This window comes from Emydura macquarii, unplaced genomic scaffold (assembly GCF_026122565.2).
Source record: "Emydura macquarii macquarii isolate MOO-44397 ecotype Brisbane River unplaced genomic scaffold, CSIRO-AGI_Emac_v2 contig_1253, whole genome shotgun sequence".
NCBI classification, from domain to species: Eukaryota; Metazoa; Chordata; order Testudines; family Chelidae; genus Emydura; species Emydura macquarii.
This window is the reverse complement of record NW_027131390.1, coordinates 96,097,836-96,111,437: the sequence shown is the minus strand read 5'-3', so window position 1 is coordinate 96,111,437 and position 13,602 is coordinate 96,097,836. Positions and strand designations below refer to the sequence as shown.

General features: G+C 36.6%; 1 protein-coding gene and 1 long non-coding RNA gene across 4 annotated transcripts in view; one reads left to right on the top strand and one right to left on the bottom strand.

Annotated features, from left to right (window-relative positions):
* Positions 1-13,602, bottom strand: part of NCKAP5 (NCK associated protein 5) — a 567,200-nt gene that overhangs the window by 74,747 nt on the left and 478,851 nt on the right. For 2 of the 3 annotated variants that reach the window (XM_067549544.1, XM_067549545.1), the window contains 3 exons: positions 10,585-10,776; positions 3,752-7,617; positions 2,771-2,891 (listed from right to left, as the gene is read on the bottom strand). In XM_067549544.1, the coding sequence (XP_067405645.1) occupies positions 2,771-2,891; positions 3,752-7,617; positions 10,585-10,776 (4,179 nt within the window). Of the gene's footprint in view, positions 1-2,770; positions 2,949-3,751; positions 7,618-10,584; positions 10,777-13,602 lie in introns of all 3 variants that reach the window. The other variant, XM_067549546.1, reaches the window with a different exon arrangement.
* LOC137153781 (uncharacterized) lies at positions 7,521-13,389 on the top strand. The gene is made up of 3 exons (XR_010919899.1): positions 7,521-7,651; positions 11,441-11,534; positions 13,299-13,389. It is a non-coding gene; the product is annotated as an uncharacterized lncRNA (long non-coding RNA).

Here is a 13,602-nt window from a genome sequence, read left to right as displayed (position 1 = left end):
CACTAGTTTTATATCAATTAAATCCAAGCAACAGTGCTCTCTAGTATAAATTCCATAAAAATCAGAGATAAGTACTGCATAAGTGATGGCATAATAGGCCCCCATGCCTTTAATTAGCACTCAGAAAGAGAAAAGATTTAATTCTAAGAAGTATAACAAAAAACACATTAAAAACTCTTTCTAGAATGTTAATGTTTAAAAGGACTTCATGTTGCTGTCAGATTTTTAAAAAGCGGTACATACTATAGGAGGTTTTGAAGTACAAGTGTTGGTTTCAGTGTTGATCCTCATTACTGAAAGTACTTTTCATTGTTAGGAGAAGAATAATCCTCTTAGTTAGGGTTTTTTAAAAAGATTTATGCTGTTTTCTCAAAAAGCATTTATTTTTTCTTTTTTATAAAAAAATACACAATGGTCTATGCTACCACATGCTAGTGTTTTCAATCATAGATATCGCTCTAAACAGAATCCTTTGCAATCTATTTCAAAGAAGGCAGGACCAAAGAAAAATGGAAAGAGCTAGAAATAAGATGCATGAACTCTGAATTTAAAGAGTTTCATTTGTTTCTTTTGTATAAGTTTGGAGGACAAGTTGAAATTCCACTTAATTTATAAATCCTATTTAACAGCATATTTCTTTCAAAACTTAGACAAGAGCACAAAGTATGTGCTTTCATTCTCTTTATTCTAAATGTCCTATACATGTTGGCACTCTTATTTCACTTAGGAATTAAATTCAACAAAATTCATAATAAGAAATTCACAACTGAAGCAACTTGAATCTTCAAAAACAATATAGTTATGATACTTTGATTTCCAGCTTAACAAAGGGATGTATGCTATAAGATAGGTAATGCCTTTTCACCATGACTAATTTGTCCTTAGAAGCTAAATAGGATAATTAGCATTTCTCCATTATTAATGTATATTAAGGACAATCTTTGTATTTCACCGATAAAATGAAGTGTGTTTCTTGAAGATATACTTAAAATCCTAAATGACTGTTATTGTTACATTTAGAAAGACTTTACAAAATGAGAGACAAAAAGTATAGCAAATTATTGCAGCATTAGAAAATAATAAGACAGCAAAAAAGAAATTGTAGAAGCAATGGTTCAGAGCTTTTTGTACTTCTGTACAGTGACGATATACCCTAAGCTGTCAGGACCATATTAAATGGAGCAGAGTTAAATTGAGTGGCTCTGATAAGGAGCTCCGCTTTGCTATCAAAGTTCTAGATCAGTTGGATTGAATTTCCTGCATATTGCACATTTCCAGACTTTCATTCTCTCTCTTTCCTTTCAGTGACACTACAAGGGCAGCCTTAGATATGCTTATAATTTGTGGTTTTATAATGCAGGGGACATCTACATTTTCAAAGAAGAGATGATACCATAGAAGCCAGGAGCAAAAAGTTTTCCAAAGCATTCATTCTGCCAGTTCTTTCAGAGAGTTTTAAAATATGATCTTGTATATCCTCTTAGTAAAGACATTATTTACATGAAAATAAAAACACACATTTGATTGGACTTGAAAGTGTGTCTGTGATACTTTAACCTTAATAACCTAACATCAGTACTAAATTCAGAGGTTTTCCACTTCATATGTAGACTTTTGAAACTTGCTTTATCCTTCAAACATGACCCAGAGAAATATTTAATTACTTAATATTTCAAATTTTCTCACATGAAATGGTAGCATGTGTTCTATTTTAATAACCATTGTGTCAGAACAAAAATGATATGCTTAAATTAATGCTGTACAGTGTACATATTTGGTACAAGCGTTCAAATTATTTTGCAAAAAGTAGAAATAATGTGGTTAACACAACTATGAGGAGTGAAGAGTTTTTATGATGCCAAATTAAATGCTGTCAGAGTTCAAACATTTGTATGCCACTGGTATTTAAACTTTATAACATCATGGGAAAAGCTCACTTTAAAGGAGAAATCACTGTTTACTGAATTCTAAGGTCAATTATTAAAAGTTTCACAATTAAGGGTATCTTCAGAGTAAGATCTTAGGTCACAATTCTGCAAAGATTTACACATGTTCTTAGCTTTAATTTGATGCACTGCAAGTACTACACACAATGTGTAAACCTAAGTACATGCATAACCTTTGCATGATCAAAGCCTAAAAACTGACAGTGCTTAAAACAATTTTCCTTAGGAATTGTAACACTTCTGGTCTCTGGATAAATTAAAGTATCATATCCAATCAAAACTGTAGAGAAGCACAAAATTTATTCCAAGATACTAAGGAGGAGATTTTAAAAGGTACAAAGGTACAAAGGGTAGCTAAGGTGCTTAACTCCCATTGAAAGTCAGGTATTTAATTCCCACTTGTGCCTTTGATAGTGACAAACATCCACTGAGTTTTACACTTTTTACTGTTTACTGGTTTTGATCATGATCAGAAGAATTTTCGACACAAATGTAAAATTTTCAGGGGAAAGAAAAAAAAAAGAAAGAAAGAAAGAAAATGGTCCCATTATTTCATTGTGCTCCACTGTGATTATGGCAACATTAATATATTTACAGAAATTGAGTTGCCAGTAAAAGCAGTAGGATCTTCATGAATAGTTGTATAATCTGGCCCATAATGAAATTGCCAGATCTGGTATTAATTCATAGTTCTCTAACTACAAAATTCTTTCTATTATATATAAACAATTATTGTCTGGGTTGTCTGTACTGACAATAAGGAACAAAGCACATCCAAAAATTAATAAGAGGGTAATACTTTTTGTGTGTACTAAAGAACTTACCAATGTCTCATTCTGCATTTCCATATCAGCTTTTGTTTTGCTGTTTTTCTTGTGGTTTCCTTGAGCGCTGATAGAGTTGCTGGGAAGAGAGGAGCCCTGGGAGCTGCCCTTCGACACACTCCTGTAGGAAACATTATTTGATCCACTTTCTGTCTGCTGAGCTGCTTTCTTATCAACTCTGCAGGTAGAAAGTGATTCCTCTGATAAATTACATTGCCCTTCTTCAATCACTCTACTTTTCCCATTCCTTTAATGTTTAAAGTAACCTCTCTGTATCTTTCTGTCTCTAGACCTTTGAGTGATAAATGTTTCTAACTAGCCTTGATCAAATCTGTCACTTGCAATTTCAGGTAGTATATCAATTTAGTCTTTCACATATAATGATTTATTTTATATTTTTGCAATTGCTGTGGGGCAAACTGGGAATCACTGTACAATGATTGTTGAGTGTCTTTGTGGCCTAAGGTTATGGTAGCTGTAAATATAATTAATTCTGGCTAGTTACCAAATACATGTTTGCTGGTTACAATCAGAAATAAAAATATGTACCTAAATAAATAGCTCTTTGTGGACTAAGGTTATGGTAGCTGTAAATAAAATTGTTAGTTACCAAATACATGTTTGCTGGTTACAATCAGAAATAAAAAAATATGTACCTAATTTTCCTCTGTTTCATACCATATGCCTACATTTCTGGTTTCTGGCATAGTGTGAATTCCTATAATCTTTTATCAAATTTACCATTCTTTAATTTCAAAGATCATTGATTTGGTTAACAAGTGAACATGAACCAGATTGTCATTTTATTGCTAACATTCCCCTCCCCCCAGAGATTAAAATCCTGATATGTATAAAACAAATGGTGCTATGAGTTCCTAGTTTAGAAGAAACATGCTTGCGTTCTCTTTAACTTTGACGGTGCACATAAAGCCAAGGAGAAAAAAAATCTGCACATCCCAAATTGTTTCATAAAGTAGTTACCTGTTTAAAAGTTCTTTCATAAAACTGTCTTTTGCTGAATATGTGATGGTGGAGGAACCACTTTTTTGGTAACACTTAATCTGGCCAGGGATGTCTTGTGAAGCCTTTGTATTCTTTTTGCCTTTCAAAACATCATCTAAAATGTCACCACCATTCTCTGTTTTCTTATTAAATTCATTTTCTGATCCACTGTATTGTTCAGTTTTCTTTTTATCTTTTTTTTTCTCTGATTTTGCCTGCTTATTTCCAAAACCTGAACCTTTTGCTTCTTTCTTTTCTACCTTTGTTTTAGGAACATCAGTTTTTCTACCATTCAGGGCTGGGAGTTTACTCTTACGAAAACCAAACCAGCTAGCTATAGAGGGCCCAGTCTTTTGTTTCATCTCAGTGGTGGGAGACTTGTTTTGCCCTTGACCCTTCTGCACATTTTCTTGGATGCACAACATGACTTTTTCTTCTATTGTAGGTTGTATAACAGATGAACTCAAAGCACTGTTAACCTCAGAGATTTCTGGTATCTTTAAAGAGGTTTCTGATCTTTGTGACTTGCTTGGTTCAAGTTTGCGATGATATTGTATTCCATCCAAGTTTTTAAATGATGACATTTTTTCTTTTGCATTAATAGGTAATGACTCCAACTCCAATTCTGCTTGCATGATACTTTTTTTGTTTAATGGATGCTGTTTCAAATTCTCACTGCGTTTTTCATTCTGGACAGATATACTTGGTGTATCTTTCTGAGAAGGTGATTTGTTTCCCTCACATTTTGAAATGCTGTGAAACAAGTCCACTTTTGAAAATGTTCTGAATGGTAGTTTGCTTGGGCTACCGTGCTGACTAATTGAATTACTCAGGCTTCCATCAGAACCTTGTCTAGAATAAAAATTTTCGGGGACCTTTGAAGTGTTTGAAAAGGTTTCTGATGTCATTGCTAACCCAGGAATGGACTTGATTTGAAATCCTTCCATGGTAGAGTTCTGCCTTGTTAAAGAATTTCCTCTTTCAGAAGTGTTAGTAATAATCTGAGTCCGTACTTTTCCTAGACCTTCTGTCACAGGAGTAGCTGGCTTTTCCCCTATATGAATGCTAAAACTTTGACTACGGGCTTTTGCTCCATTCATTCCCAAAGCTGGTTTTAAGTATGTTTTGTTACTAGAAGAAATAGATCTCTTAACTAATTTGTTTTCTAATCCATCAAGTCTGTCTACCATCATGCTGCAGTTTTCAGTTGAATGAGGTGATGCTGTATCCATACCAAGTCCAATGGAAAAATTATCTTTTATTTCAATATCGGCTTTAGTGACTCTTAATTCAGTACCCCTTGTTTCCATCGTGGTTAAACACATGGATTCATCCTGCTTGTACTTACATGAACTCACATTGCTTTTGGAAGCTGCATTTATACTGTCTTTTTCTTGTTTCCCTGGCACAGTAGAACTCTTCCTGAGAAGTTGAGGAGATTTTACAAGTAGTTTCAGTCCTACAGGGAGACGGGTTTTCAGTCCTTTCTCATGAGCATTTTGGACAGTATTTGTAGTGTCACTGCCATGAAATGATGGTGGCAATGAGGAATGGTTAACCTGAGATAGAAAAGGCTCACTAATACTTGCTGTGTGATATTGTGGAGATGTGGGCAGACTGTTTGGCATCTTTTTTGATTGAGGTACTCCACTGTCATTGGATAGTCCTTTTTTGCCTGAATATGTGCTTTGTGAGGAAGCAGTTTCCAGTGACATACAAGCTAGAGAGAAAGGCTTAGCTGTCCGTAATCCTGGGTTAAAAAGTTCCTGATTGTTGCAGAATACTGACTGATTAGAGGTTTTTTGACAAGCTCTCTTTGTGAAAATGTTGGAAGGCCCTTGGGAGGCTCCAGGGGAGCTGTGGGACTGCTGAGGCATGTTTTGTGTACTTATTTCTGCATGCTCTTGAAGGTGAGCTAATTCAATTTTGGCCATGACAGGTATATTTTTTGTTTGAATTTCATGATTAGATTGATTATGAAAAACAAAAGGGTTTGTAGTTCCTTTTAAGGGTGATGATTTAAGAATATTTTTTGCTGTTTCGTTGAGAACAGTTGCTCCTGGCTTTATGGATAAAGGTGGAGAATGTTCATAATTTGGTTTTATCAACAGTGAAGTTGACCGGCCTGGAGGAGTGGGGGGTGACTGAGATTGGGTTTCTACAGTTGCTAAATCACAATGAATATCTCTGGTTGGGGGTTCTCCATAGTCACTGGGTTCTATAAGGTGCTGAGGCAATAATGGTGATCCTGGAACTTGACTCTTTGGATTCTTTGTCCAATCACTTCTGCCTGGGATTTTAGAATTTTGAGGAGCGTGGGCAGGGTGCTTTGGAATCTGTATGTCTATTTTTGAATCCAAATTATGAGTTGGACTTTGTGCCTTTTTGAATCTTGACAGTTTCATAGGTGGCAAAGCTGGTGATTTTTCTAGGGTTGTTGGGCCAGATGATGAGGCTGCAGTGGACGCCTCACTATCAGTCAGCTTAATTTTTTGTGGTGAAAACTTACCTCTGCTGGGTATTTTAGTCAAGTTTTGCTTCTGATTGATACCTGCATGAACAGTGGAGATGGAACTGGCCTTATATGATACATTGTACACTGGCTTCACTAACTTTTGTCGTAGAGTATTTTGCAACATTGCTCTTCCAAAGTGTAAAGATTCATTGCATGTCATGGGGACAACTGTATTTTCATTCCTTACATAATTTCGGAGAGTCTTTTTCTCTATTTCATCTTCAGGTGTATTTAAATCAGTGTAATTTCTAGCATCAGTTCCTGTCTGCAAATTAGTAATTCCCTGAGGTATAAGTTCAGTATATTCTGCGTTGGGCCCACTTTGTGGTCGGTTGATGGAAATTTCATTTCTAGTTACAGTGACTACTCCAGTTTGATGTGAACTGAATTCAATAGGCTCGCCATCCTCAGCATCAAATATTACAGTAGTGCATTCTTCAGAAGAAGTGTTTTTTATAACCTTTTGTTGTTTAATGAAATTACATGTCTTTGGCCCAATATCTGACTGAGCGGATACGTGATTTTCCTCTCTGTCAGTAGATAGAAACTGAGAATCCTCTGTCCCTGCAAGTATGCCAGAGCTCTTTGTATACTGGTCAGTAAAGGGAGTTAATAACAACTCTGATGGACATTTTTCATCACTGCTTTCTATATGTAATTCATCCATGACTTCATTGTCATCGGTATCCGAAAGCTGCAAATGAAGGTCCTTCCAGCCTAGATTAGCAGCACTTTGATCTAGCTGTAACTCTGGGAGCTTCACATTTGTGCCTGATTTTACCTCTGACTGAAAATCATTGACAAAACTAGTTAGTTTTTCAGGTCTTTCCTTTGAATTAAAGTATGAACCTTTTTCTGGTAAATGTTTCCCATTAGGCTCCCAACCAAACAGACTGTCAGAAATACTGTGGGTTAATTTATTACAATAAAGCCTGCAGCCTTTGCTTGGTACTTCATGCAGCAACACTAAAGATGAAGATTCATCATCTGCGTCGTCATGTGAATCTGAATCGTAAATGAAACTTTTGTTGTGCTCAATGCAAATGCTCCCTATTTCCATTGGTTTACAATGAGTTTGTTGTTCTTCATGGCTGCCACATTTAATTCCGGGGGAATATATTCCTTCATTGGAATCCATGCAATCTTTGTAACCCCATTTTGATATTACTGAAGGCGGTTCAAGTAATATTTTTCGTTTCTGTAACTTCTTCAGCCCTTCCAAAATGTGGTTTTCCTTGATACGAGTTGGAGGTAGATCGTCTGCAGGACTAGAGAGGTTGCTTGGGAGTGAAGAACCAATGCTTATTCTTTTATCCCAGTTTATAGATGACTGTAAAAAAATCAGAAATTACTGAAAGATGCTGGTAAGAAAAAGTAACATTTTATTTGATAGGTTATAAAATGCATATTTTATTAAGTCTCATCTAGACAAACTGCTATCTTTGCAAATGATGCCTATGTTCTTTCTGACAGGATTTCATAGTATTATGAAATGCAGAGTGTGATTGGTGTGTGAAAAAGAGAGAATATGGATAAGAGGGGTAAGACAGAAAGAAAGGAGAAGGAATTTGAGTGAGAAAGAGAAAGGAAGTGTCTGAGTGAGAGAGAGATTGGGAAAGCAGAGAGAGAGAGAATGGGGATAGTTGTCTTGAATTTAGGGGAAAGAGGAAATGGGAAACAACGAAGCAAGTAAATAAAGAACAGAGGATGGTGAAGGGGCTGCACTCATGCATGCAAACATGCTCAGGTGGCCTGTCATTTCACACACAGGGAAAAAATAGAGGAAAGACTACACAGCATATATAGTAAATATTGCCTAATTACATGAGCTCCAGCATAACCGTGATATGTTGGACCCTGGGAGGAAACCCCATGAACCCTATTTCTACTTCAAGAATTTATCCTGGACTAGCAGGGTTTTAGTAATTCCCTGCCTCATAAAGGTGTTGTGAAGATGAATACATTAAAGTCTGTGAGGTACTCAGCTGTCATGGTAAGGGGGCCCTACAAGTACCTAAGATAGGGGTTTGTTACTATTGTTAGTAGTAGTGAAGAAGTGGGGTTGTTTGGCAAGTGGGCCTTGTAACCAGCAGTTAAAAACTGTATTAGCTGCTGCTTTTTATGCTGGGATTTGAGATAGGAGAAGCCTGTGGTAGATCTTATGTTTATTGCTTGATTTAATAAGTTAACAGACAAAAATAAATATAGCAACCCAGAAATCAGAAGAGATTTTATTTTTATTAACCAGAGAGTTTGGTGTCTATTACTGAGGGAAACCCCCAGAGCTCCCATACAGTCCCCAATAGTTTTCTACATGGAAATCTCTCTTTGAAGTTATCTTTTTGAAAATGTAGGACACACAATAGAACAGAAAATGCTTGAGTACGAATAGCAAACAAAAGGGCAAATTGAGCAAAATGTGATTTGCAAAGCAGCGCTAGAGCTATGCATAGCTAGGAAAGAGAATTTTCTTACAGTGAGATACATTGCAATGGTGGTACTTTACTAAATTATAACAAATGTAGCTTTACCTTAAATATCAGAGAAATTTCTTACTCCTCTGATTGTTTACCATGCTCCCTACAGGATATGGTCAAAGCCACATCGCTAAAACAACATTGGAGCAACTCTTAAAAAATATACTATAGGGAAATATCTTGCTCCAGCAAGTTGATAGACTAGCTATGACTTCATAAATGTCTACAGATTCTGCCATTCTAAATACAAACCAAATCCACAGTAAAGGCCAAACCTAGATGTAATTTGTAAATCTTGCTTAGAATGGTTTTGTGTTGTTTTAAACGACTGTAATGCTTGTGAAAAGTGCTGGAGTGAATGTCCTGAGAAAACAAAATAATCCATTTATCAATGGTAGAGGTAATGGCAATGTGAGCATCTTTTTGCCTCTAGGCCTTAATTTTGAAGGACCCCCTCTAGGGATGAACAGGCCAGATTCTGGGCCAGCTTCTCTGCTGTGCCCAGCTTCTCTGCCTGCTCCAAACAGTTTAGAGCAATGTTGCTCTAAGATATATCAATGGTCCCCAAAGAAACATTGCCAACAGAGCAAAGCCAAAATGCAGAGTGGTCCAACCATATCTCCTCCCCACCAATACCACATCCTTTCTAACCTCCCTGTGTAGCGGGTTGCAGGGAAGGGAGCCTAGAAGCCAGCTATGCTGTTTTATCTTTGCCAGAGGTTCCTCAATGCCAATAAAATCCCCAGCTAGCGGGAGGCACAAAAATAGCAGAGCAGGGCAGAAAATCTACCTTGCAGTCTTTGAACTCTAGAATCTTACGTGTGGTGGTGGTTTTTATGAGATGATCAACTGTCTATTGGGTACTTTACTTTACTCATACCACAAACACCACTGAACACATATCAGATGTGTATCAGTAACTTTCAATCACTATTTATGGGGTTATATCTGAATCTAAGCTGGAGGTTTCCATTTCCCAAACCCTTCACTCCTTTACCTCCCTATGCTAGCCCCTCTCAAAAAGATTAGCATGCTTAGAATAGAAAACTAAATGAAGCATTCTTTCTGACAAGGAATCTGGGGAAAGTCCAAAGCCACCAAGAAGAAGTTGCTGCTCAAAGAAGGAGCCCACCATTCAATATACTCGGTTAATGCAGAGACAGTGAGACTAGAAAATGACAAAAAACAACCTGAACTCAACTTGCTTAACCCTTTGGCACTGGTGGTTGTGATGCTCTCATTCTTGTGTGCTAATTCATCATACATTAGCACCTTGTTCTGAGGTAACTAAACAATTAGGGTCAAGGGGTTAAGCTCCCCTATATGATTCAACCTTAATCTCCCCAACTCATCTATTCAAGGACATTATATCACATTAGACCTACTTTCTGATCTATTTTTTTATGTACTATGGAAGCAAACACTTTCAGTTGATGTGTTTCCTGCCTCTTAAACCATAATAACAATTTAAAAAAGATCTGCTAAATATACCAAATTCTACCCCTGATTAAATCTATGCAACACAAATGAAGCAGTGGGACACGGTTTGGCCTCACGTGTAAATTAATAGACAGTTTTTACATGTTGCTCTCTGTAGGCCTTTGTGCCAGGTAGCTTAAAGAGTCAAGAAGGCCTGAAGTTTGTTCCTCCAGCTCCTCTTACATCCTCACATTTGCCACCACTAAACTCTATGAAATCTGATGATCTTTTAAAGGGATGTGGGGAGAAGAAGAAAGGTGAATAGTTCAGAAATTTTTGACCACTCAATCTTGTTTCAGATGAATTTGGGTTAATAAGTGAAACAAATCAATTTGCTTTACCCTTTTACTGCACGTCTTGCCATCATTCCAAGTGTAGGAGGAGCCACTGGAATATTCACTGCAAGCACTTGACAGAGAGAGTTCACTGCTACTGCAGCTGCTCCGGGGATATAGGCGGCTGGGCCCTATCATATTTAATTGATTCTGGCATTTCAAGGCAGGTATACTGGATTTCACATTCTGCTGGTATTCCTAAAACACAAGAAGAAATGCAACAATCTTATGGGTAAAAAACAGATCATTTTCTCTTCTACCTGATTGATTTAGTTAGTAGGGCAAAAATGCTAGTGTGCCATTCATACTTGCATCATTCCATTAAGATCTGGTAAAATGAATTAATAGATGTAAAATAAAAAGAAAAGATTTAATATTTAATTTTATTACAACAGAAAAATATCTCGATCCCTCCAATTCTTTTTATTTATTTATTTACTGTAGTTTCAGTGTTCTGCTGGTCTTTTCAGCAAGAGTATTTCGAGTCTGTTTGAATTATACTGTAGATATTAGCAGCATGCTGCAGTAAGATATCACAAACTAAGTTATAAGAGTACAAGTACATCTTGACAACTGCATTATAGCACCACAATGTAACAGATGAGGCTCTACAAACCGGACAAGGTAAATTAATTTAGTGTCCCAAACAGAATGTCCACTGAGAATGGAATCTCTCCATTACAGTCTAATTCTGGTTTCCTATCTAGTTCAAAGCTTTGTCTAAGAAACTCTCTGATGTAGGACAATCCATCTTTGTGTCACTCTCAGACAGCTGAAGCCTCTTGCTTATGCAATTTATTGACACTTTATGGTTGCCTTTAGTGCTTGGGTAGTTATCACCCCTCTCCAAATGCAATTTCAGCTGACTGTGACTAAATGCCAGCTTTGAGGAAGAGAGTAATGAAGAGCAGATAGCACGTTAGGTAAAATATTAAACCTTTGTCGGAGTATCTACGGTGAGTTCAATTTGTTTTAAAACTAATACTCTTGTGCCTAACAATGCTAAACCTTCTTTAACATTAAGTGCCTGCACTGTTATGCTGATATCCTCGAACTGCCATATAGAATCAGAAACTTTTTTAATTACCAGGAATACCAAAGAGCAAAACTACTACATTTTTTTCTGAAAGTTGGCTTAGAATTTCATTAAAACTAGAAAATAATCTCACAACCAAGCCTTAAGCACTATTTATTGATTTCCGTTCTTGTTTATAGCCTGATGTAGTTTTGCTTAGATGGGTGTTTTCACATTTATATCCCAATGGGATACAAACAAATCTAAGGTTATACAATACATGAGCAGCTGGCAAAACTGTCAAATAGATTCAATGGATGTATAAAATGCCACATGGAAATCTTTGGAAAATATTCAATTTAGAGACCATTCTCCATATACTCTGTAACATGCTGGGTTGTTTTCTGTGTGTGTGATTTCCCCCCATTTATTACTACTAGAGCCATTTGGCTGAGAACAGGATTTTTATTGCTGAGGAGTTCATCAGCTACTGCTGCTCATTCCTCAAGTGACATCATAATGCTCTTTCTGTGACAAACCTAACTACAGGGCAAATCATCACTCCTTGTCATGGACAGGATGGGAAAAGCACAGGCTCCTGCATTTCTGCAACAGAGTCCTTTGGCTTTGTTGATACATCCCTGCCTTCACCACTGGCATCATTCATTTCCTCTGCTGTCACTAGCTCCCCCTGCTATGCCTGCATCCTTTCCTGCAAGATAGAAAGCACAGAGGTCAACAGCTGCATTGACGTCTGCTTATTATGGTAGTTCAGCTGTGGTGCTAGAGACATATACAATGTTTGGTGGTTGCACTCTGGGTTCCACCCCATATAACAGGCCAGACATGCCAAAGCTGCATGGTGCCTGCATGGAAAGGCTGCTGGAGATTCTGGGGAAGGGGAGCACATAGCAAGTTGCAGAGCCCCCGTTCCCCTCCCTCCACCTTCTGCTGCTTTGGGAGCCTTCCCATCCCATCCCTTTTTCCTTTTTGTGCCTCAAGGAGGGACATCAAATCCTATGATTTCAGAATAAGAAGCAGATGGACATCTAAGCAAAAAAAAAAAAAAAGATTATTTTCATGTAAATATCCTTAATATTTACAGTAAGTGAGAAAACATGGAAAATATAACGCACATCACTAGAATGATCTCTAAATAGAATGTTCTCCAAACTTTCTAAATTGCATCAGTAGCTCTTTTAAAAGGAGGTTGGGTTTTTCTTCGATGAGTTGTCTAGTTTTTAAAAAAATTCTGTATAAAAAACCTTTAAAAATTACATTTATGATGGCATTAATTACATATAGTTAACATGCACACTGATTTATTAATTTGCATCGCATAATCTGACTTTTTTTTTCTAATCATGACTTCTAAACCCTCACCTTTAATGAAATTAGAGTTCAAAAGCTGTGTGATTATAATTTAAACACATAATTGTTATTAGAAAGGAAAGACAACTGAATGAATCAAAGAATTGCAGAGACAAAACTGTATACTTAGAAAAATCTAACCTGAAGGCTAAATTACAGATTGTATTGAGGGTCATTAACATTTTTGTGAACCTTTGAAACAATGGCATTCCACTAAAGTATGTATTATTATAAAGCAGATTACATTTTTGATGACATTTTTATACTTAAAGATGAAAGGCACAAAAAGGCTCAGTTTTCTGTTCTCATCCTCTTTATTTCTCTCTATCTTTAGGTGACTTTTGTTTTTAAAGCTACTTTTCTCTCTGTCAATGAAACATGAAAGCCCTACTGGTTAAAGTTTTGCCAAATAAGCACAAAGCTAACCCCATCTTTAAAAAAACCCCAAAACTGCAGAGACCATGAATTTTTAAAAGTTCATACATAATATATCATAAAAGTAGGATGAATAATATGGTGCATGGGCTTTAATAAAAAGCTCCTTGACCATTTCTCAGAGATTTTGAGATGTAATCAATACCCAAAAAGGTATCTTGGGGACATTGTCAAGATTTATGTTTTTTTTGCACAGAATGACA